This window comes from Centruroides vittatus, unplaced genomic scaffold (genome assembly GCF_030686945.1).
Source record: "Centruroides vittatus isolate TY-2023 unplaced genomic scaffold, ASM3068694v2 scaffold_386, whole genome shotgun sequence".
NCBI lineage: Eukaryota > Metazoa > Arthropoda > Arachnida > Scorpiones > Buthidae > Centruroides > Centruroides vittatus.
The window spans coordinates 737707-764826 of record NW_027122706.1 but is presented as its reverse complement, the minus strand read 5'-3'; the positions used below and the strand labels follow the sequence as shown (position 1 = coordinate 764826).

Below are 27120 nucleotides of genomic sequence, written 5' to 3'. Positions count from 1 at the left end.
ATGATTTTAATAAGAAAGAAATTATAAATAGAAAGAAACTCACCAAACAAACTTCATCTGGGCTATCACATTCTTTTAAATTGGACTCATTATAATGGTTGCACGGAATTAATGAACCTGTTTGGCTGCGAGTGTAGGTTCCGCACCGATAGCATTTGAGGCACCATGTTCTTGTGACTGGAAAAAGTTGTAAATTGTGATCAATATCCTGCTTAATGAAAATCTCCTAGTATTACTTCCGCTCAATATTTTCATTATAAAACGAATATCGATATACAGTACGAAAAATTGCGTTGGACTCCCTTCTTAGCTCCAGTAAAATACAAATTATTAATTTTTTTTTGTTTTTTTGCAAAACTTTCTAACTAAAATATTATAATTAAAATTAGATACGGGTTCTACAATAAATAATTAGTATAGAATTAATAATAAATTTTATAATTAGTCATTTAATGATTAAATAGAGCTAATTGCTGCTTATGAAGAGTTCTGAATATGAAATGTTTAAAAGTAATTAATAGTAATGTTATAATTATTTTAATATTAAAATGATATATATTCTTAATTAAACTGTTTTATTTTAGGCTTAAATATATATATATATATATTTTATATCAATAATTAATATTAGAAAAATATGAAGAAGATCGTTGGTAGGAAGAAATTGATCGGGACCTTTGTTTATGACGGAAAGTATGTGAGAACATGGAATGTTGTCATCACAGATTTTACCAATGGTAGTGATTTCGTCATTATCACATCACCATTCATCATTCCATTCTAATTGTTCATTCCATAGCGACAGTTATTTGACCGATGGAAGATAGAGATCGATACATCACCAAACTTATAACGGATAAAAAAATATATGATTACATTATAATGCTTAACTAGTTAATTAAAAATTTATTTTATTCAGTTTCTAAATAAAAAATTTATAAAAAATTCTTGTTTCTTATCACTGTCTTATTAATCAATATATATAGGCTATTTTTTCAAGTTATTATCGCCCTTAAAACGATTTTGTTTACTTGATACAAATCACTGTTGTTGTTATTTTAAAAATAAAAATAATAATTTTTGCTCTATTTAGTTAAGACTTTTTCTGACTTTATTTTATATATTTTTATTATATTTTTTTATTATAAAATTTAAGAGAATTATGAGGCCTCTTTCCGCTTAGATAGTCTAAGATACAAAAATTATACGTTTATTATTATTATTACTATTAGGTCCAAATTAAATATAGCTGATTTTAACGTCATTTAATATGCTTTAAATTAAGATTTAATTGAAAAATTTGGTGCGTGCTTCCACTATGAAAAGAAGCAATTCATCAAAATTCTTTAACGAGTGCTTAACATTAAATTGAAATTATTCTAATTAACGCCTCAAGAACAGTGGTATCTGCAGAAACTTTGTATTTTTGTAACTAAAAGTGGATATCCAGCTATTGATAATCGATAAACTAATATAAGATTATTGGAAACTATTCACATCTACTTTATTTTGCCTTTAATCTGCTACAGTTAATTGATGTATTAAGTTAGCTTATGCATTGTAATTCTCAATTAATGGTCACAAATTTGGTCTATATATACTTATTAAACATGTATTGTTAATTGGAAACATTAAGTAATGGAATTTTGATCATATTGGATTGAACTAGCCTATCTGTAATATCTTTCGAGTGTACAAATATTGAGTTTAACTTATTCTTTAGAGAGAGCCGGAGTAAAGTTAGAAATGGCAATGTTAAAGACCCCCCAAAAATCGTATTCTATTAAAAATATTTCAAACTACTTTAGAGTTGTATTCGTGTGAATAAGTTCAGCTGTTTCGTAGAAGTTGCGTGAAGTTATCATAACACACAAAATGCAAGATGCTCGAGCATCAAAGGTCACAGTACAAACAAAACAGCTCATTTATATTTAGATAACATCTGCTTCGAAGAAGTAGAAGTCAGCTATAACAAAACAATATCAGTTATTACTTACTGAAATATAATTGAATATAAGTTACCTCTAATTTAGTATTTTCTACTTTAATTAATTGAAATTAGTTTCGCAAACTTTCAATTTTGTTGAAAGCTTTCTATTATGAATTAGATACATTATAAATGGCAATTTGTAACGACTAAACAGCTCCTAAGATCACTTCAACGATTTCGTTTAATGAAATGATTTATAAATGAAAATAAAAGTAAATTGTACGATTTTATAACTTTAAAAGAGTCTAAACTGTTTAATTATTTCTTAAAGAATATTTCAAAGACAATGCAGAATTTATCTTTAACATTGCATTGATACTTAAAATTAGTCTTTACAGACATACAGACTTACAGACTTACAGATTTAAAATTAAACCATTAAAATTCACATTATATTTAATCCTTTATTATTATAGAAAGTAGCAATTTTAGGTTTCCAAAAAACCTTAAAAATGTCTTTTAAAACAAAATATATACAGAATTATCCTCCGCAGAATGTAATACAGAAAATTTATAAGAAATATAATTTAAATCAAAAGAATTTATTTTAAAATGCTATATTTTATAGTTGAAATTATATATTATTTTATAAATTACTAAGACATTTTTATGACATGTAAAACATATAATATATTGAGAATAATGCATATAATATATATATACATTATAAACAATATCTTTTAAGTTACATAAATAATTTAGTTTTTTCTTGTTTAAAATACAAACTTTTTATATTGTTTCTACTAAACAATTAATTTCTTTTCTGTGTATCCAATAGCATTTTTTTCTCATTCATGTTTTCTAAAATTGAAAAATTCTTTATCGTTGAAGTTCACGACATTCCACGTTAGAAGACTTACTTTTTACAATTTCGTATCAAAAAAAATGTTATATATATATATATAGGCTTATATATATATACACAAGAAAGTAAAGTCTCGAAGGATAGCAATGGGATAGCATTCCCATTTATCTAGACCAATTGCTTTACTCCTGAGATTCTAGTCAAACTTAAGATAACCATTTTTTAATATTATAATATGAAGTTGTCAAAAAGAAAAATAACCAGAAATTCGAATTAAATTTAAACTATTTTATATAGATTATTTACATTAATTTATTTTATTTTAATTCGTACATTAGTTAAGTTTGAGAGACTCTAGATAATCCCCATTACAATAAAAGCTACTTTTAAATAAAATTTAAATTAAATTAATAAATAGAAAATAAATGGAAATTCGTTTTATTAATTTTTTTTTAAATTTACAGTTAAATAATTGATGATTATTATTATTATTATATCTTTTTTACAAAAAAAATAATCAAAAATAATTTTTTAACTGCAGCATTAAAAATATACTTTGCACTAAGCATGTCAAAATGTAAATAGGTCTAATTCTTCTTAACGACGGGATAAAAGAATAAAGAAATGAAATGTATTTTACTTGTCACTATCAAAAACTTAAAGATAATTCCAAACTTTTCAAATTCCATCAAACTAATGCGATAATGATTTTATCCAAAACAAAAATATGTTACATAAAAAATAAATGATACGTCGCTAGAATTTTCCAAAAAAAAACATTCAAACTTAAAAATAAAAATTTGTTTAATTTTTATACGTTCATTTTAAATTATTAATATCAGTTTAGAAAAATACAATACAAATTCTTTTAACCTCAGTAATTAGTTGAAGAAATTTCAAATTAGACGGTTATACTTTTATTAACAAGATAAATATTTTCGTGATATTAATAACAAGCATCTGCAGGACTCTTAATTTTTTTTTTATAATTGCAGCTTTTTAAATTGAGAATCCCAAGGGACAAATTATAGGAGATTGGAACATTCTTCAAGTTCATAATTGACTTCAAAGTAGAAAATTACTTTAAAAACATCCCTCTAAAGTTGACCATTTAACCTTGTTACATTTTAAGAATAAATTGTTCGTCGTTTGAACGAAGCAAAGATTTATTTTTAATATTATTACAGAGATTTAACATTCTAATAAATTTTTTATTACGTAAAATTTATAAAAAATATCTTTATAATATATAAAATTTAAGTAAATAAACAAGATATTGAAGTAAGTATTATAAAAAAAATATATATATAAAATATACAGCTTAGTTTTAAAGACGTCCCAGTGTGACTGGTAGAATTTGTTTTGATTTAAACTGAAATTCTAATGGGAAAAGTCAGATCGGAAGAAGATTTATCGATTTACATATTCAAAGATCTATTTCAAAACCCATAAAAAATGAATAATAAAATTAAATTAACAAAAGCAAAAACTTTTATTTTATATCTTGGGAGAAAATAATAATAAATTTTTACTATTAAATTCGTAATTATTTTATTAGTTATTTATTTTTTTAGAAAAATTTAATATTAAATAAGATAGCAGATAGGCTTGAATAATAGAAACAAACATTAAAATGAAAGGTTGGTTACTTTAAAATATAGTTATTAGCTTATCCTTGTGTTTATCACGAAGTGTCAAGAGGGGAAGTTGGACGTCGAGGTTTGATGGTAGTTTATACTTTCCCCAGGATCCTAGAGCTAAAATTTGGTGAAAAAAGGGTTTAAAAGTGTATAAAGAACATACGGAAGAATAGACAGACGTTCTATTTTATGTATGCAGATAAGAAAATTTAGCATAGATTTCTTCTCAAATTATTTGAAACAGTTTTTCAAGTGTTATTGTTATCTTCTCTATCATAGAGAGTCATTTTTTGTCGTGCAGAGTAATGTTAAAAAGGGATAAAACATCACAGAAAGACATTTAAAACAAGTCAACACTGCCATTCATCACTTTCTCGCTTATCACCTTTTTAGAAAGGAAGATGTCTTCCTAATTTCCACCAACAGGCGTCGAAGAGAGCTTGTCTCATTTACATACCGATCTACGAAAACTTTTAATTACAATGGAGTATCGATCCACCAGTCGATCTACCTGACTATAAACTAGAATATAGAGCATTTTTGCTGAAAATGTAACAATTTGTAAAAATTAACTTAGCAAAACATCAAAACACATTCGATATTTTGATTTTGGGTTAAAAAATTGTCGAAAATTTGCTTTAAATTGTACTTTTATTTACATAACGAACCAAGTACGAAGTCACATTTTATATTCTTTTAAAAATATTACGTATTACTTTCACGAATTTATACGTGAAGTATTAAATATTAGACAAACATTGTAGCAAAAATGTCAATAAATTAATTAAGAAAGCTATTTATAATAATTTTTAGGGCGTTTAGGCTGCATAAAACGATAGAAATATTAAGTCGGTGTCACGGAAATCTTTGATATTCAGTAGCGCAGCAAGCGAGCATGAATGAGTCATTCGTTATATTTTAGCTTAATATAGGAAACATTGAGAGCTCCACCCTTACTAGTTCCTCTCTCTTTAAAATTTCTAACTTATCGATAACAATATCATTAATTATAACTCGATCTATATATATTTATGTATATTATGTGAAAGTTTCATTTTGATACTTAAAATTTGAAAGGAATTTAAATTGCGAGGTCAAATTCGTGTTTTAAAAACTAAATAAAGTTAATTGCTAATAATGATCAAGTCGTGTAATTTATTCCTGGACTTCAGCCAGCTCTTTAGTGTTTAGATACAGTATGACGATCAAACCAAGCGCGACAGATATTCTAAGATTCTTATAACTGGAAGCGATGCATTCTTAATGATGAATTGAAGTTCAGAATTTCTACTTTGCTATGAAAATTTAAATAAGAGGCAGAAGGCTACATTAATCATTCTTCTGTAATAATATACTTCTTATACTCATCTTAAGTCTTCTAGAATCCAAATAAATCTTTTGTATAACGTACGACTTATATATATATATTCTTAATTTAATTAATTAATATTAATATTATTTATACTTGATTATAATAAAGGTAATTTTTTATTTATTATAAAAGTTTGTATAAAATAAATTAATTTAATTTTGTTTAAAAAGCTTAAATATTACAAGATTGCACTGTTTATATAAGGGGGCTTAATCTAAAATTATTTTGCTTAGTTAACGAAATAGAGAAATTAATTTAGATTAAAAAGAAATAATTTTATTTATACTTTACATAAAATTCCCATTAAGAAATTTTAATTAATTTTGTTAATATTTAAAAATATTTTATTTAATTTTATATATATTTAATCTTCGAACAAGTCAGATTCATACAAGGTTCATTTGCAATTTTAATCAAGATAATTTCTGCTTTTATTGCGATTTTACTTGTGCCTAAAATGCTATTTTGAAAGGAAAGTATTCTGATTTTGAATGATTTGACGTATATTTGGTCGGCAAATATTCTACAGCCTAACTCTTCTATATTTGATGCCACAGATGTGGATTACAAGGAAACGTCAGCTGCAACTGTCGGATTTCTTTAGTTTTCTATTAAACTCTTTCTTATTTTGTCTCGGAAGATGTGAAAATAAATTTAGAGTGATATACATGGATGCAAAATAATATCGAAATCATAACTTATTGAAGTACTACACGGCAGATGCGATATTTACTTATTGTCATCACCATATACACGCATCTTTGTCACGTTTTTTGCATATTTTATGGGGGGATGGCGTATTAGAAAGGCGCAAACAATTCTTACATATCTTGTTTCATATCCGAAAGTATCGATTTTCACAACAATAATGATTTTTTTTTTCTTAAGGCTTAACTCGAATGCTATGGTTCTACAAATATCTATTTTTTTGTTCTCTGTAATTTTATTTCGTCCACAACAATAAAACTAACTGATGGCACACAGCTGTGAATGTTTGAAACTAGGCAGAGATATTGGAAAGCGAGTGCCTCATGGGCGTGGTCCAATGGTGTTTACTGAATTTTCTAGCTGAACAGTTATTTTTCAAAGCTATATTCACCATAACCTGCAGCTACGAGAAAAGTTTTTCGAGTTAAACGCTTAAATCTAACACCAGAAGTTGTTATTTAAAAGAAAAATCCTACTACAGCTGTACGCTTTTATTACTTCCTTCTAAGCCGGTTTTATTAATTATTTAAAGTTATGATAAATTAATTTTACGCACGCAGCACAAAAGTGTATTTACGTATTTTTTCTCTCCCCCCGCTGTTTCTGTTGCTGCTATGACTTATACATAAATCTTTTATCTTATTATAAATAGAAAGTATTTTCAAATATTTTATTTTTACTATAAATCAATAAAATTATAACTAAACTACAAAGCAAGTATAATAAAACATATTTCTTTTCGAAGGGGGAAATCGAATTGGAAAGTGTTTGGCTCACGCAAAAGTTATCTAACTTCTGTGAAATTATAGCATTTTTATTTCTAAAGAATTTTCCGGAAGAAACTGTACTTTAGTTCTCAATGAAAAAAAAATTGTCGTTATTTAATTTTATTGGATAAAATACACCGGTGGAGAAAATTCGGTTTGTGTCTTCTCATCGATTGAGCACTTAAGACGTCTGTTTCAACAGATTAATGTAATTCCTATACTTAATATTAGTTTTCTTGTAAGGGGAATAAAATACGATCGAGAAAATTTCTTTTAAACCAGTTTTGGTATTAAAAAATGATGAACATTTCTCATAATTTTCTAACTGAAAGGTTCTTCTTACTAACTCATCCTGGATTATGATGCTAAATTACAGTTTGTATAAAAAGGTTTTAATTTATTATCATTTAAAATATTATTCAAAATTTATTTTAAATTATCTTAATTACATCATTGTTCAACGAATTATTATTTGTTTTTAAAGAAAATGCACGTTATTAAATAACTGTAATGAAAATTATACACCTTCTATAAATGGAGTAAATTACGGATTAATTTCTTTTATAAGCAATATAAATATATATAGAAATGTGTAATTAACACTAAATTTACTTCTAAAATACTGCATTTTGTATCACGCTTTTATTAATTTTATAAAGTGTCTGGAATACACAAAAAGCGTGGTTAGGTAATTTTCGAATCTCCCTGTATGTATAAAAATATTTTAGTTGCCAATTAAAATTTGCTAATTTTATTGATTAATATTCAAATTTTTATATAAGTCAGCGAGAGAATATAATTCTTTATAAAAACATATTTGAAGTTGTTGTTAAACTATTAGGCAATCGTCGACTTATTTGTTGATGAACCCAATTTTCGACCTTTATAAATCAACATTAAAGGAAGACAATTTTAAACCGAATGTTTGCTTTGTTTTTCAGAACTCAACACGTGGAAGTAATTGCCTAAGCTGATTTTTAAAACTGTAAAGATGAAAATTTTCTTTTCTTTTTTTTCCTTTTAAATAAAGACCAGCGTAAGAGGAACTTCATTTTAATTGAATCAGTATTAAAATTTGTTCTTTCTTGAATAATGATCGTGTATTTATTTATTCTTTCGGAAACTGGGAAGCGTTTTTCAGAGAATTAGCGAGGAATTTAGCAATTTATGGCTTCCGGAAGTTTGCCATATAATCAAGTTTCTATCTAATAACAATTTTTATAAGCCGCAACCATTACTTGCCAGCTTTAAAAATGTTCGTCTAGATCCACTTTTGGCAGAAAACGTCCGATAAAAATCAATTGTAGATGAGCCGAAGACGTTACTTCTTCAATCAATGACACTTATCGATAATTGTTTGCCTAGATGGATTCGAAGGAAACAAGAGATACGAAAAGAATCTAAGGGGAAAAAAGAAGAAATTATGTGGAATTGGAGGTCACTAATTGCTGATAGCTGCAGACGAAAAACAGAAATTTAATCCGCCAGCATCCTTTAGTTAATTGAATCTGTTCGTCTATTTAATTTCTCGGTTTCTATTTGAAGATATTGATGAAAGTAGAAAGTTTTATAGCGATTGGACGCCTAACAGAATAATGATAATGCAAATGAAATCCAAGTAAGTAAAAATAAAAACAATGTAATCGATTGTTCAGACAATAGAGATGAATCGCCAAATTCTACAGCTTATATAATTGAAGAAAAGACAACTTTAACCATAAAAGCTATACACAGTTGAATCGAATTGTGTACTGTACCATTTTATTGATAGAAAGTATAATTAAATCAGTTAATTTCATTCTTTATAAATCTATTTTTAACAAATAAATTCAAATAATTAAATGTTTATACTGTATTATATAATTAACTCTACAAATACAGTGTAACTTTCTAAGAGTAAATCTTCTGTAATGGTTTTTCTTAAGCATACATTGCAAGCTAAATATAGGCAACATTCAACTCTTAAAGATAAAATAAATGTATTCATAAAATACCAAAGGTTAAAATTAAAGCATTTTATTGAATTATATCAGATATTAAGTTCTGTTTATGAAAAGAAATAAACATTTGTATTATATAAATGTCATTATACTGTCAATAGAAGAGTTTATTGTGGTAACAAGAATTAATTTTTAATCTGAGACTTGTTAGGAAAATTAGAAAAGGATTTTACTTGCCGTTTATAAATAGCTTCCGATATTTAATCATGTTTCTAATTTTGATTTAATTAATATTTGTATATTAACTTAATAAAAATAATTCAAATTTAATTCTAATTAGTCTTTTAGAAGTTAGTACCGAATCGATTTTTCGTCACATTTATTTTAATGGTTGTTTATGAATTTTATAGTAGATTTGCAAGTAAAAATTCAGAAAAAATATATTTAATTACATCTTATAAATGTATTTTTTTAATTCAATAATTTATTTATACATTGAACTAAATACTAGTAATATTACTTTTAAATATTAAGTGGTCGTAATTAATTGAAAACTTGCTTGATACATATGTAAATACAATATAACATTGCAAATTAATTAAAATTTGAACAAAATTCTTTTAAAAAAGGAAGAAATTACTTGGTGGAAACGGTAAAATTATTCGCTTCCCATAAAAATCAACTGACTTCAGAGTCCTACTTTTTACTAGACTAAAGTTATACGATGTTGAAAGCTGGCCAAGATTGTGAAGGTTTTTTTTAAGGTTTGCTTTAGGGAAAAAATATTCTACAAGAAAATAGAAAAATATAACTAAACATTTGAAAATTCTGTACAGTTATTATATATTAATTTAATATAAATTAGTTTACACACTTTTTTAAATATTGATTTTAATACATTTAATATATAAAACAATTTTTATATTGTAAGAGGTGGAGGATACCGCTTACAGTTCGCTACATTGTCTTGTGTAAAATTTAATAAAATAAATAAGTTAATTAATTCTATAATTAAGGCTGTATATATTTTCTTATCATTTTTAATTAAAATGAAATTTAATACAATTCCTTGCTACTCTTCATGCATACCGTACAGTATTCTCTTGTATGTTGTATACAGTTATATACAGGTATACAGGTATCTTGATTTAGTTAATGATTCGGTGAATCCTTCGATAGTTTCTTGTGAATATACAGCGGATTGTCGATATAGTGTACTTCTAAATAGCGACAGTAAATACTTGTGAACGGATCTTTCTAATAAATATTAGGCCTAAATAGAGTACTATTCACTATCGGCGAATTAGTAAATTCTCTATTATTTATTGTAAGCTTCATTGTATTTCACACTTTCAAACTCATTACTTCGTGTAATTGTTACTTTTAGGGATTCTTCTGTTTAACACAACACTCGATTTAATGCCAATTTTAGAGGCAAACAAATGGCGCTAAATCGAAGTTTGGTTCTACTTCGTGTATAATATAACATTAAAAATTATTGATTTATCTATTTTTTTATAATAAAAATGCTTAAAGAATTTTATGAAAAAGTTTTTCTAAAGTTTTGATGATTATGTCAAAAATTGCTATAATAATATTGCTGTAAAACCGTTTTCCATGTATTATATTTAGTGGGTGGGTTCTAAATTGAATATGTAGATTAATTTAAGAAGATAAAGTAGAATGTTGTAGCAAAAATTGAATAGTGTGCGGTTTCTTGTTCAGGATTTAAGAGATCAACTTGTTTTTCTTGTCGTTCAGTATAAGGTTATGAAAAGAAAACATCTCAAAGTTTGTCTCCGTTGGTTATTATTACCTCACTAGGCAAACTCTGAATAATAATAATACATAAAAAAACTTACCCTGGAATTTTAATCCATATTTCCGAATAGATAAACATAATATACCAATTGGAAATAAACTAAATATGAAATTTATTCTAGACGAAAATGAATGATACTTTATTGTTTTTATTATTAATTTATATTCCTTCTGTTGATGTTGATTTAAAGTTTTATTCGAAAGAAGTACTTTAATTAGACTTAAAATTATTCCGTTATTTTAACAGATAATTAAATTTTTAATGTCTGAATCGAGTATCGACTAAAATATAGAGGTGATAGAGTTAAAACAAAACTTATTTGTGTTAATAAATTTAATTATCTGTTATGTAATTTACAGTTAATTTTTTATTTGTATATTAATAAATATACTCTTGATATATTATTATTATCGGAGTGCAGCCTACTCAAGGATCGAGGCTAAAGAAAAGAAGAGAGTAAGTAGATGAGAAAGAGGAGAGGAATCCCAGTAGGGTACTGAGCAGATAGGATAAATGAGAAAGTATAAAAATTATATACGTTTTGTTAGGAAATGTGTACGAAAAAGTAAATATATATTGTAGTATTTGTACTTATATAAAGTAAGGATAAGTATAGGTCTATATAATAATAAATAAATAAATACTAAAAATTAAAAAAATTAAAACGACATTTATTAAATATATTAAAATTTTTGTAGCAATAAGTGAAAAAAGATACACACAGCAGTAAATTTTTTGGAAATAAAATAACAATTTAACTTGCATATTGAATTATCTCGAACACAATTCAATTATCTCAATTAGGAATTGCATTACTGCCGAACGGTTTACTAGTTTACCAGTAATCAGTTAAAAATGTACCGATAAATTCGGTATAAGTAGGTAGATACGTAATCATTTTCGAAGCCAAATATTTATTTGAATACACTTTCATATATATTTATATTTTTATATATTAAAAAAGTAGATGTGTCAAATGTTTTTATAATATTTAAAGCGTAAATGTAGTTTACGTCATTTTTTCTTTTAAATTATTATGTACGGCTCTTTACAATTTTTAAAGTATCATATTACAGCACTAAGCTGGACAACTTGGCAATTTGTTTCTTTACTTGTAAAGCCTAAAATTAAATTAGCGTGGTTTTAATTTTTGCATTTGGAGCGGTAATTTACCGGTAAACCGTTAAAAATTTTCCGTTTACAGGTAATAAAAAAAGTCGGTAAATTTTAAATCCCTAATCCCAAATTTCAAATAGAATTTTCAGAAAATAAATGTGACAATTAGAAATAAATATAGTTGAGTTTAATACATATTAAAAACAAAATTTACTTAAGAAAAAAAATATAATAAAACAAGGATATTTTACCAGACATACAGCGAGAAAAAAAAAGAAACTTCCTAATTTTAATTCGGAAGTATGTGAAAAAGTATGTTAAATCCGAATTAATGCAGTAGAAAATGCAATAATAAAATATATCTTTACGTTTTATTGTGTTCAATATCTCAGAAAGGTCCTGATATCAAAGTAGAACGACACGATACGAAACACGTCGTGATGACTTGTCACAATCTTTTCTTTAAACGAAAGTAAGTTTCTTTATTAGTGAATGCGCACTACCGATTTAAAATTTATAAGAAAAAAAAGAGGAAAAATACAACTTTTTAAGATGGCTTTTTGCATAAAAGTAGCATAAACATTGTACTGTAAATTAATTAATGTTAAGCTGCATTGCTGTTTAGTCTAGATGCACAAATAAGCTTATAGAAGAGTACCATTATGAAAGTAAAAGGATCAATATGAAAAAGGTGAAACTAAAAAGAAATTAACCACTAATGGACACTAATGTTTTACTTTATCATTTTTTACATTACTTTTTTATCTGAAGTGCTATAGTACGAAGTTTGAATGAGTCTTTGAGTATGGTTAGTTTCCTTATTGCTACTGTTAAATGATATTTTTTGAACTAATCCTTTTTATGTAGAATTTCAACATGTGCGAGTACTTAATGATTCAGTTGGAAACTGTAGATATATTGCTTTTTCTATTACAGTTATAAAATTTATAATTAACGAAACATCATAAAAGACACCATAATCATTTATATAAATCATAATCACAGTAACATAACCGTAAATCATATAATTCATTCATATATATATATATATATATATATATATATATATAAACTTAATGAAATTTTACAACTAAATATAATCATGATGTTATACTTAATGTAAACTTAATGAAGTTATATTATTACAGATTTATTTTTTAATTATACGATTTAAACAATGGAATGAATTTAATTCCACTGTTTTCTTGACAGAGATGAGACTCCTCGAATTTAGTTTTTAAGTAAAAAGCATAATATAAAAGTGATATAATTGAAAAGATTTATTTTAGTATGCTTTAATAATTTTATTCATATAATTTTATAGTTTTTAGAAAGGGGTGAAGTCTCACATCTATTATTAACCAGGATTTTTTACTCAAGTATAAGGCCCTTTTAATCATACTCAGAGTGGATTCGACCAGGTTCACAATGCGGCAATCAGGTGGTGAGAGAAAGGATCCGACATATTCAGGACAGATTGCCCTTGTAGAATATTTTTAGACAGCAATTAACCTAAAAATATGCTATATCTTATAATAATAATTTATAATTAAACTATTTTACATATTTGGCTACTTAGTTTTTTCTCAGTGTCAATCATTTGACGGCTTTGTAGCCAAGACAATAAAGGCCGTTCTGGAGGATCCTGGTTCGAGTTTTGATTCAGAGCCTCAGAAGTTTTTCTTGGCAGTCTGTCCCCGACATGTGAATCCTCGTACTTTCCTTTATGTGTCCACATAACATATGAGGACATCTTAGTGCACATAAAACGCAATTAAAAATAAAGAAAAAGTCATGTAAATTGAATATGTGAGCTACTTTAAATGCTTACGGCAAGTGATCAATTAAATAATTAATATTATATTTAATTGTCAACAGACTATGTTCCGGATATGTTAAAGTCTATACACTTATACAAATTTTAAAATTGCAGTTTTATCGCTTCTAGCAATACTTCCGAAGCAAAGTATAATTTGAAACTGATGCATACAAAACTAGTTAAAAATCTTCTTAAAGGCCAGAACTCTGAAGGAAATATTCTATAGAAAATTATTATTAGAGCCACTAAAGTTTTAACGGTAGATTAGTTTTAGTAGATTATGAAAGACGGAAAAATATTTGCTTAGAACTTCGGCAAATTCATCAAAGGTTTAATGGTTATATATAAAGAAACTACAATAATTCTCTTTGGTTAACCGATGCTTATTATCACAAATAACCCAAAGGAATTCATCACAAAAATTGTATAGTGTTCCTGAAACAGATAGATGACATTCGTTATTCGTGTACGGCAACTTGTTCATGAAAGAATAGCGCTATTCACCCTTCGATGCAAGTAAATTAATACTTTTCAAAATATTCGAAGGCGATTTACGGTTGAATGATTTACTGTAGTAAGTAGAAAATATGATAAATATTTTGAGAAAGAATTGATAAAATTTTTAAACAATTTTGCTGAATTTAAATAGAATAGCATTTTGATTATTTAACAGATTATTCCTACAAAAATAATTTTTTAAACAGATTTAAGATATTTCACAGAATTATATTTATTGTTTACTTATTGCTAAAGTTAAAATTTCAAACATTTTTGAGAAAGTAAAATAAGAAACGAGGAATTTTTTTAAATAAAAACTTTACTTTTTGGCAAAATTTATGAAATTATAAGCAAAAATTTTTAATTAATTAATATCGGTTTATCGGTAAAGAAAAGCAAAGAAGACTGATGAAGTTTTTTCTTTCTTTCAAGTTAGAAAAATCGGAAACTATAAAAATAATTTTAAAAAATTATTATAATAATAATTATAAAAATAGTTAAAAACATACGCGCCGATTAAACGGAAAGAAGCCTCAATATAAATTTTAAAACATCGGAAAATAGAATTATTTTATTACTATTATCCGTTTTATTTATTGAAAATGGATAATGTCAATAAAATCTTTAAATCCTTATTGAATTTCTACGACATGACACTATAGGGTCATCATATTTTTCATGGTGCTATCAAAGTACAAAAAACAGGTGCCTGTATGTTAATACTAAAGAGAAATATAGGAAGTGGAATGATGTTATGGGATAAGGCATCGCGAGATATAAACGATCTGCCAACGGGGGTGTCTCTCGGGGGAAATTGATCCTCATTTAGTTGCTATATACGAGGAAAAAATCCGGAAAACCTCGCGTGGTCAGCCCGATGGTGAAACGAGAACCCACGACCACCTACCAATATTTACTGGTTTAATCCATTCGGCCGCTGGTGGTAATTTAGTGTTAATATTTATAGGTGGTTCTTGTTTTTTATGGAAATAAAATGATAATACACCGTAACATTTGTTTACAGTGTATTATCATTTGTTCAAAGAGTCAAATATTAAGATTATTTGTATATAATGTACTGTACAGTACATTTGAAGCAACCTATATAAATACAGGATACTTCAAAAAACTAGAATTTTCAAGGAACTATCGTTTTTAATAGAAACAGAATTGATAATTATTGTAAGATAACGTAACAAATGTTTATTTACAGTTTCAGAATTAGATTTTTAACGCTGCTTTTACATAATTTGAAAACTTTTTGATGTAGCTAATATAATATTCCAGTTAATGAAAGTAAGAAAAAAATAACTACAATTTCTGTAATTTAGTAAGTTTTTTACCTTATTTATTTAATAAATTTATTGTAAATTATTGATTCGTTCTTATAAATAAATAAAATATGTAAAAAGCAAGATGTGCAAGTAGTTTTATTATAAGAGTCAATTTATTAATAATAAGTCTATTAATATACAGTATAACACTTGTTAGTTGCAGATTCAATGCAACTAAATTTATATTTACATTTATAATTTATATATACAATATACAGTATTAATATTTATATATAATGTAAATAGTTATTATTGTGTGTTTAAATTACAGAATATAAACTTATTCAAACTGTATAAATTTTATCTATACTGTCTGATTATATGAAGTGAAATGATATTAGGCCTATGATAATTTTGAACAAGTAGAATACATTAAAGACTGATTAGAATCGAAAGATATGAAGACAAATAATGTGATGTACAGTACAGTAAAATGTATTTAGATCTGAATATAAACTACGGCATTTATATAAGACATCACGCTAATTTATTAAAGGCGTAACCGAAAAACTGCAATTATTAGATTTTTGATCAAGAAAACATTGAATTAAATATGTATTTAAAATTTTTGTTTCTAATTTTTCATTAAAAGGAGATAAAGATGACCGATTTTCGTATACTGTATATCACATGTATGTTCATTAGGATCGAAAAGAAATAAATTAAGATTTAATATGTGGTTAAACCTCTGAACAACGGCCATTGACAGGAACATAAAAAAATAGTGTTGTTTGTAAGTTACTTTGCATACATTTTTAAAGAAAAATCTCTTTGTTTGAAAGTGCTGTTAAAAGAAGTTCGTATGGGTAATGCCGCATAAGCGATAGAAAATGATTTTATCATGTGAATAACCTCACAGTAAAAGATTTTGTATTCCAAGATGACAATTCGATCGTAGCAGTCTTCGTGGCATTGTGGACAAGTCGTTTCTCATTCCTCATTTGCTAAAGAACCAATTCTATGTCCAGTCAATAAAGGATTGACCAATTTAAAGTTAAAATTAGATACATATCTGATCTCAGTTTTACACCGATGCTCATTAAATACTGTTACACACGAAATAAATCCATTTTAATCAAATTAGCTCTTACCTTGTATCTAATGTATATTCTAATTTGCAATAACTCTTGATGTTAATATACGGTATAAGCGAAATTTTTTCGAATAAAATAAATATCTAATAATATGAATTTTACGTAACATATTTCTATAAATTCACCATGTTCATAAATATAAAGATTATGTGAAAAAGTAATTTTTTTATAGTTGTGCATATTCGGAATTTAATTTAATTTTCCAGAAACTGGAAATGGATTGGATGGAATAAGACGACATAACACTTGAGCGATCTTTTAGTAGGACTTTATAACGGAAACCTATAAGGAAAATCGACCCCCTATTTAAGTGTTGGACAGGTGAAGAAAATTGGAAGTTGTGGTGAGGCGGGAACCCGTAACCAACTACCGGTACTCAGTGGTTTAATCCACTCGGTTACTAGAAACTTAAAATGATATCTGATCTGCTCCTTTCTTACCCTCATAATTGAAGCGTGCAATGCCTCTGTCTCTCTGCGTGCCATATCAGAAATCCTGACGTCGGCGAGCACCTGGCGCAGGTTAATAAGAGGTTAGTAAGGCGCCAAGGTGTATCCTGAGGAAAGTTACAACCAGAGTGGTTCCCCGTTGCCTTCTCTGGTGCACGATGTTACGCGAGGGGAAATGCCTTCCGGGAGGTCTTGTAAGGGAAACTGGTCCTATTCAGGTGTTACAAACGCGGAGAAAAGCCGGAAAACTCCACGTGGCCAGCCCGTCCGAGCGCGGCGCGAATCCGTGACAGAACCACTCGGCCACTGGTGGGCTGCAATGCCTCACAATGTTGTAAATGCCATTTTTCTCTAAATACATTTTATTGAAGAATTAAATTCTAATCGCAATGCTTTCTGCCGCAAAAAATATTGTGGAGATATTGGCACTGTAAGTGGATGTATTTTGACGTTACTTATCTTTCTCAGCAATTTCATATTTCATCTACTGTTTTCTTCTACATCCTATCATAATATTTAGAACACCGTAGGAATCTATGCTAAATTATATATCTATGTATTCAGGAATCACACCAATCAATTTTTCGATTCCAGAATGTAAGATAATATGGAATTGACGGAATAAAGCAACTCTATTCCATAATCTATAACTAAAGTAATTTATACCCATCAAACAACTAAGGCAGCTTATGTTTATATAGGCATATGAATAATGAATAGGGTTTCTCAAACGGGATCCCGGGATCCGGTTGTTCTTTTAACCCGGGAAATATCCCGGAAAATCCCGCAAATTTCTTAAAAATTCACTTTTTTCTTATTTTATGTTAAGGTTGAGGAAATTTTGAAAATAGAAAGTATAATTAGCTCATAAACTGTCAGAATACATTTGTATTTATTAATTTTAAACCTACTTCTAATTAGTTTTTTTTTTAATTTTTGCTCGTTATGGCACATCACAAATGGTCAATAATCAATACGTAGCATATTTGTGACAGGACTCTCAAAATTCTTTACCAGTAATATCTGGAATAATTGTGCTTATGCTGTCTTAATTTTTAACCATACCCAGTAGCTTGAATAACTGTGTAACGCCAAGTTGTGCAAATTGGGTAAGAATACAAACGAGTACGAAGTCTGCAAGTATGAAGTTTTTCTTCATAATCTGATTATTAAAGACAAACGAACTGTCGAATTATTGGGCTATGACGTTTCTATTAAAGCAGTCGAAGTAGAGAAATCAAGAATACTAGGGAACAAAAGAAGTACTACAATCTCGAAAACGAACTAAAAATTTTTCAGAATACAGGTGAAAAACACATAATATTTGTCTTCTCATAATGTTGATGTGATTGGAATCGTGTTTAATGCATTAAACACGATTCCAATCACATCAACATTAATTGAATCGGAAAAGGCACTCTCAGTAGCAAGACTTTTCATTACTAAAATAGGAATTAGATTGAGTGATCGGAGTATTGATCCTCTTTGCTTTTTAAAATCTTATTAAAAAGTTTACCATATTTTGTATTATATTTTATTTAAGAAAGCAAAAATTACCTTCTAGAAGTTTGATCTAAGTTCATTTTTCTTAATTTTCAACTCAATTCAAAGGCATTTTTGTTGTTGTATGCAGTTTCCAGCAAACTTTAATAAACTTTTTCTATTTGTGAAAATTTCTACGTAATTCAAAGGTAATTTTTAATATATATCTTACACAGCATTATTAATATGATTTTGGAGGTTGCAGAACGTATTAAATTACTGAACATAAACTCCAATAACCACTACCTTATAAGTTGCTGAGGGAATTTTTAATTAAGAAAACAAACGTTTTCGATCTATTCCATAGATCATCTTCAGGTTTAAACTGACGAACAAAAATAATTCCAAAGAATAGAACACAAAATATTTAAATTCAAAAAACCCGACAACGGAGCCAACTAATTAAAATTAGAATTAAAGCGCAAAAAATACCCAAATGTAAATTAACAAACACATAACAATATTAAAGTTATTAGTACACGCTAAAAATCATTTAACAGATAATAAAATATTAAGGTTCTCCAAATACGAAACACATCGCAAATCATGAGCCATTTGTAAGTCTCTTAATTGCAAATTTCCAAGCTGACGGTAATCCCTCAGCGTCCCTGGCGTTAATGCATCTATTCTCGAGTCTACTCTTGTAAATTTCTATTTTTTCCGCCGTCTTTGCTAAAGTTGGAGAATATATTTGTTTGACGATTTCCGCCTCTTCCCATCCAACGACGGATCCTTCAGCCTGGGCCATCTGGGCCAGAACAGTTGCGTTAGAACTTTTCCTTACATCATATTTATGCTCTTTGATTCTTACACCTAGGTTCCTTGTTGTAACCCCTATATACTCGTGTTTTAGTCCTAATTGCTGATTTTCATAGTTACACAGCATTATTAATATGATTTTGGAGGTTGCAGAACGTATTAAATTACTTTAAAAAATGGAAAATAATTATATCGTTTGATTTCATGATATTTTTGTATATCTTAAAAATAATTAATTTTGTCCCGGGATTTCCTGGGATTCCGGGAAACAGTTCACTTTTATCCCGGAATCCCGGGACAAGCAAAAGACCGGGGAATGAGAAACCCTAATAATGAAAATAAAATTTTTAAGAAATGAAGTGTTTTAAATTGAAATGCATTAAGGAATCAAGATTTTAAACGATAGAAATGTTCAAAATGTATATTTTTAAAACATTAAAATTTCTTTTAGATTTCTTGTAAAACATTTTCTATCATCTGATTCTATTTTTAACATTCTCGGATATTTAAAACTTAGACAAATAGTTTGAATCACTGCATATTTTTAAAAAATAAATATTAGAAATTACTGGGGATAGAAGGTCAAGAGTGAGGTTTCATTCAGCATGTAGGCTAATAGTGATAATTAGAAATTACATGCCACGAAGTATATTTAATATTAGAATAACATATCCCATTTGTAAAAAAAAGAGGAAAATTGCATATGATGAAATAAATAAGCAAATAAAGTATCTAGTTTACCAATAGAAAGTCTGAAATTTGGACTGAATGTTTCTAAATCATTTAAAATTCTCTCGTAGAAATTTAGTCTATCAAGATATTATATTGTATTTCTTAATTGTAAGGCTTGATATTGTATTAATTTCTTTTATATTGAAAAAAATTTACTATGATGTTAATAAAAATAATAAAAACAAGCCATATATTTCCTCTTTCATCCTTTTTCTTCTTAACATATTTGTGAACTTATCTACAATCTATCGCATCTGATCATGAAAAGTTCTCAATTTATTTTCTTTTTAGAAATTTTGATTTTATTTAGTATTGAAATTATTTTTCATTATCAGTATTTTTAAGAAGAGAAATCGATTGAACGTTTATTGTTCTAGATGTAAGACTATCTTACTTGCATCATCACCACAATCTTCTTTAACGTAAAATTGGGCCTTGATTGAAAGAACAGGTGCAAGAACTATATAAATTCAAATTTCCAGATTTTCAGAAGAAACAAAATACGAATGGATGGTTTTATTCGTATATGGCAACGCAACATATCTCTGGGTGAGGGAGGATGCCTCTCGGGCTGTCTTTTATGGAAAACTGGCGCCTATTTAGGTGTTATTCACGTAAAGAAAACCCGGAAAACTCCACTTGACCAGCCCGTTGACAGGCGCGAACTCACGACCAATTACCAGTGTGCAGTGGTTTTCATTCACTCGACCACCGTTGGTCCCAAAATATGAATAGAACATTCTGGCATCGTTATTAATTACAATTACAAACATTATTGAAAATAATTTAAACTTAACTAATATCTGTATATTAGGGATTTAAAAATGGTTATGTTTATTTTAAGCTCATGAAGGCCATAAAAGTGAAATGGATTTAACTAGTTATTGCACTAAATTCAATGCAATCACTATGAAGAAAAACAAATTAGCTGTAATGAAACATTGTTTTTAATCAGAACTAATTTTCGATTAAACAATCACTTTTTTCTACATATAATTAGAAATAATGAATAAAAACACGTTATAAATCAGTAACGTGTTTTTTAAGGGCAGTAACTTCACTCATTATCAATTTCAGGTGTATTACCCTTGGTCTGCCACATCTGGACCTAACTGGTTGTAAAACCACATGTCACATGGAGAGACATAGGATGAGGCAAGATTCATGATATCTTTGTGCTTTTTACTCTTGATTTTCAATGCTGGGTCTTACAAATGTTTCATTGGCATCTTTACAGCCGTGACGCCAGTTTTATAGAGCAAACAGATAAATATGAACTTATATTGTCCTTGCAACCTTCCCTTCAATTCTAATCGATTATTTAATAACTTTATATTTTCTCATCTTCGTGTTTTTTAATGGAACTTTTTATTTTATCAAATATTTTATCAGATACACATTCTTAGTTTATTAAACAAAGAAAATGTGTCTAGTGGACAAAGAATTTAGTTTAAGATTTTCATAAGTACATGACAAATAAAGAATTTAATTCTTCAATGAGAATGTGTCTAGGGTTCTTTTTGGAAAAGGTTCTTTGTACATTCTTTGTTTTTTTACTGTTGATAAAGCTGTTGAGATAAGAAACATGGCTTAGGTTAACCCATTCTGAAAATGTTTTCTATCAAATAGCCGTTTGTCCGATAAGAAATCATTGTCAATAGAGAAAATCCTGTTATCTTCGTAATATTTATAATAATTATATTTCTTTAATATATCATTAAATAACACAAACTAGTTTATTCATTTTTTTAAAAATTATAAGTTTATTAATAACTTTTTTCTTAATTGCCACCTTATAGAATAACGAAAAGGCTACATACAGTTAGTTCATAAGATGTTTTAAATTTAATTTAAAGCCATTATAAAGCTGAAAAGTTTTTATTGGTTAATGTTACCTATGGTTCCAAAATGGCGGCTCGTCTCTGATTCCAGCAAATACAAGAAAGGAAACAGTGGGAACGCACGTTCTAACCTAACCTAACCTATTCTAATAAATTACCATAATTATTACCAACAAAATTATTAGAATAGGTTAGGTTAGGTTGGAACGCGCGTCCCCACTGTTTCCTTTCTTCTATTTGCTGGAATCAGAGACGAGCCGCCATTTTGAAACCATAGGTAACATTAACCTTTTTATTTATTAACAAGAAAAGTTTATTTTGGGATCAACTTCAATAAAGAAGTTTCGAATTATTCGTACGCAAATATAAATTAAATTGGATTGATAGAAATTAAGCAAAATTTGGACGATCTGCCAGGAGGGGTTGCTGCCGATAGGAGGGGGCTATGGGCCTTATTTAGGTGTTAGAATGGATGCTGTTTACGGACCCTATTTAAGTGCTAAACTGACATCTATTTAGTTGTTAGATAGATGAAGAAAATCCCGAAAACTCCGGCTAGCCCGTTGGTAAGGGAGGAATCCGTTACCAATGTTTAGTGATTTTATCCACTCGGCCATTGATGGGCCTATGGAAATATTAATCGAACTATGTATTATTATATTTTTAATTTTGGAACTATTGGATAGAAATTCACTGATTAGATTACAGAATTGAAATATTAAATGATAAAATTTATAATAAATACAAATACCGCGCATTATACACTGCAAAATACGGTAAATATGAGTGACGATAGAAGAACGAAGAAAAGAGGAGTAAAATATTGTATCAATAGATAATTAATGCTACAATCGGTTTAAAGTCATTTTTATACCCAAACGATTTATTTAATAAATAATTCGAATTTGGAATTAAATAAATTGAAATAATAATACTGGAATGCTGCACTGTAGTAAATACAGGAAATAAAGATCTGTGTTTGACCGATTTGTATTTATTAGGATACGCTATTTTGGGAAAGGCAGGAAAATTAATAACATTAACTTTGATTTTAAGTTATATCGGAGGTTATAGCAGTAAGCATTAATAAGTAGATTATTATTAATTAAACGAAGGTAGTCTCATAGTTTATCAAAAGTTTGACTCGTTTTGAGTCGCGATTTCGATCCTGCTTCTAGCAAGGATATTTGTCTTTATTTAAGATTGATGTTCTTTCTTAAAGCAAGAGAATATTATGGATATATGTCTGGTTTTAGTTTTTCTATTACGGCCAGGCTTGACATATAGCGAGTTGATTCTAGCGTGGATGAGAGATAAAAAGAATACGTTAATCGTTTCCTATTTTTATTTTTTATAAGGTTTTTTTTCTTTAGAGAAAGTAACATAATTTATTTATTTTCAATTAATAAAGGAACCAACTAGTTTATCGTATTTTCTTATAATCAACTATTCTAATTATTCTCTTTAATTTGAAGTTTGATGTAGTTCTTGTCTTTGAAGTCTGAAAATTGCTTAATTTAATGAATTTTTATGTTAAAATTGTTCTAGTCTGATAAAAGTTTTTAATTAATATTAAATAATAACAACTGCAGCAGAAATTTTCATAATTAACATTAAAAACCCATTAAAATATAGCAAATTTAAAATATTTGTGTTAATACTTTTGCAAAAATGATACTTTCCTCAAGCATTTCGCAATTCTCAAGCATAAGCTAAAGGGAAATGATTAAGTAACAGATATTACATAAGTCTGGAATAACATTTTTCTTTGTTCTCTTCCGATTCTTAGGAGAACTCTCGTCGTTATCTCTGAAAAAGTTGATTGACAGTTCGAAAGCCTACAACAGATAAATGGATGCTAGGACATGTTTTACACATAGAAAATGTGTATAAAAAAATAAATATCACCGAACAGACAAACCCTTAAGAATATATCGAAGGATATCAGATACTTGATTAGAAATACAATAATACCGTATAGGGTTTCTCAAACGGGATTCCGGGATCCCGGTTGTTTTTTTAACCCGGGAAATATCCCGGGAAATTTTTCTTATCCCGGGAAATCTCGCATATTTCTTAAAAATTCACTTTTTTCTTATTTTACGTTAACGTTGAGGAAATTTTGAAAATAAAAAGTATAATTGAGTTAATCATACTTTCTATTTTCAAAATTTGTCAAAACTTTCTATTTTCATAAACTGTCAGAATACATTTGTATTTATTAATTTTAAACCTACTTATTAGATTTTTTTTTTAATTTTTGCTCGTTATAGCACGTCACAAATGGTCAATAATCAATACGTAGCTTATTTGTGGCAGGACTCTCAAAATTCTTTATCAGTAATATCTGGAATAATTGTGCTTATGCTGTCTTAATTTTTAACCATGCCCAGTAGCTTGAATGACTGCGTAACGCCAAGTTGTGCAAATTGAGCAAGGATACAAACGAGTACGAAGTTTTTCTTCATAATCTGATTATTAAAGACAAACGAACTGCCGAATTATTGGGCTATGATGTTTCAATTAAAGCAGTCGAGGTAGACAAATCAAGAATACTAGGGAACAAAAGAAGTACTACAGTCTCAAAAACGAACTAGAAATCTTTCAGGATACGGGTGAAAAACACATAATATTTGTCTTCTCTTAAATGCATTAAACACGATTCCAATCACATCAATTGAATCGGAAAAAGCATTCTCGGTAGCAAGACTTTTCATTACTAAAATAAGAATCAGATTGAGTGATCGGAGTATTGATCATCTTTGCTTTTTAAAATCTTATAAAAATTTACAATATTTTTTATTATATTTTATTTAAAAAATAAAAAATTACCTTCTAAGTTAGAAGTTTGATCTAAATTCATTTTTCTTTAAATTTTCAACTCAATTCAAAGTCATTTTTTGTTGTTGTATGCAGTTTCCAGCAAACTTTAATAAATTTTTTCTATTTGTGAAAATTTCTACGTAATTCAAAGGTAATTTTTAATATATATCTTACACAGCATTATTAATATGATTTTGGAGGTTGCAGAACGTATTAAATTACTTTAAAAAACGAAAAATAATTATATCATTCGATTTCATGATATTTTGTATATCTTAAAAATAATTAATTCTATCCCGGGAAACAGTTCACTTTTATCCCGGAATCCCGGGACAAGCAAAAGACCGGGAAATGAGAAACCCTAATACCGTACGATTTAGAACCTATATAACAGTATGAAAGATAAAATAATTGGAAAAATTTAAAAGAAAATATTTCCTGTAAAATATATAAATAACATGAAATATGTAACTATTAAAAGTTTTAGAAAATGTGAATTACAGTATATTCGAATATCGAATACTGAATTTCCTAATAATAATACAGTAACAATTATGTAATGATAAATGCTGTGATAAAACTTAATTATCTTTTGCATATTAAATTAAAATTAAATACAGTTAATTTGTGATAAATAATCCCAAATTCCATACAGTTTCGACGAATTTCCTATCTGAAACGTTGTATGATTACAATGCTGTAACGACTTATCCAAAGATGCAAATCCTTTTGTATTATGCCAGTTATTTTCTTCTCTAGAAACAATATCTAGTATAAATATTAGCAAAGGTTGCAAGAGAACAAGTATATTCTTTTCTGCAGTAACAAAATTTCCTTTCTGTTAGTAATTGAATAAGAGTAAATACGTGTTATAAATTTCTGAACAAGCCACGTAGACTTCAAAATCTATAGAATTTATGAAGATAACACTCCAATACGTTATAAATAGCTATACTTAATCTTTAAAAATATATACATGATTTAGTTAATCATTTTCGACTAATAACTTATATATACATATATTCTTTACATAAATTTTTAATTAGAGAATTCCTAAAATAAAAACTCAAATAGTTTAAAAAGATATAAAAATAAAATAAATTCCTGCAAATAAGTTTTACTTTTAATTAATGTATCTCTAAATTGAAAAATGACGACTGCTGATTCGAGTTTGTTTGGAAGAAATGGCAGATAAAACAATGAATGCCTATAAATCTCAGTTGTTATAAACATGTATTGAAAAAAGCATACACTGGAAATACGTAATCAATACTTAAATAATTAAAATAAGCTTACAATATTAAAAAATAATCAGGTGAAATTGATAAAGAAGAAGTACAACAGAACATCTGTAAATTGAAAAAGTTACCTCTCTAATAACTCGAGGAATTAAATAATTAAACTTCAAAAATTGACTATTTTTTTTAGTAAATTAATATCTATTGAAGACATGTATAAGCTACATAACATTTATAAATATCTTGTCTCCTGTACGAATAATAGTGACGAGTAGGGTGATCATTTTGATGTTAATTATGCAATTTGCTCGTCTTTCACAATTCATAAATCTAGTACAGTTCGATTCAATTGAGAGAGAAAACATTATTTAAATTTTTTTACAACTTATAATGTTTATTCACACTTTTTTTGAATCAAAACACGTAAACAATAATCTCAATTAATATAGACAAGTGTCGATATTTTATTGAATTTCTCTCATGGTATCGAATTCGACTTTATAATATCGCTCTGTCTGCAATTTCTGCATTACAACAACATCCACCTCGTTAGATAGGATAACAATTGCTCTAATAGGATATTTAAGAGTAGGCTATATGAATTGATTCAATCAGTGACCAATTTTCTATTTCAAACTTTTCTCTAACTTACATAAAGATGCTTATTGAGAACCAAAAAATACATTTTACTCGTTTGTTTGATGTTTTTGAACATAGCTTTGCAGAAACTTTTTACAATAATCAATCATTTCCCTACTATCTTGTAAAAGTTTAGGAAACTTCAGATTTTCCATTACAAATAAGTTTTTATAACTGACGTATGTCAATACA

The 27120-nt window shown here is 27.5% G+C and overlaps 2 protein-coding genes across 2 annotated transcripts in view; one reads left to right on the top strand and one right to left on the bottom strand.

Moving 5' to 3' along the window:
- LOC136988866 (uncharacterized) overlaps positions 1–27120 on the top strand; it is a 539116-nt gene that overhangs the window by 328161 nt on the left and 183835 nt on the right. The window lies entirely within an intron of this gene.
- LOC136988709 (uncharacterized) overlaps positions 1–27120 on the bottom strand; it is an 87677-nt gene that overhangs the window by 24543 nt on the left and 36014 nt on the right. Inside the window, exon 2 of the mRNA XM_067286653.1 lies at positions 44–177. Coding sequence (XP_067142754.1) covers positions 44–177 — 134 coding nt within the window. The remainder of the gene's footprint in view (positions 1–43; positions 178–27120) is intronic.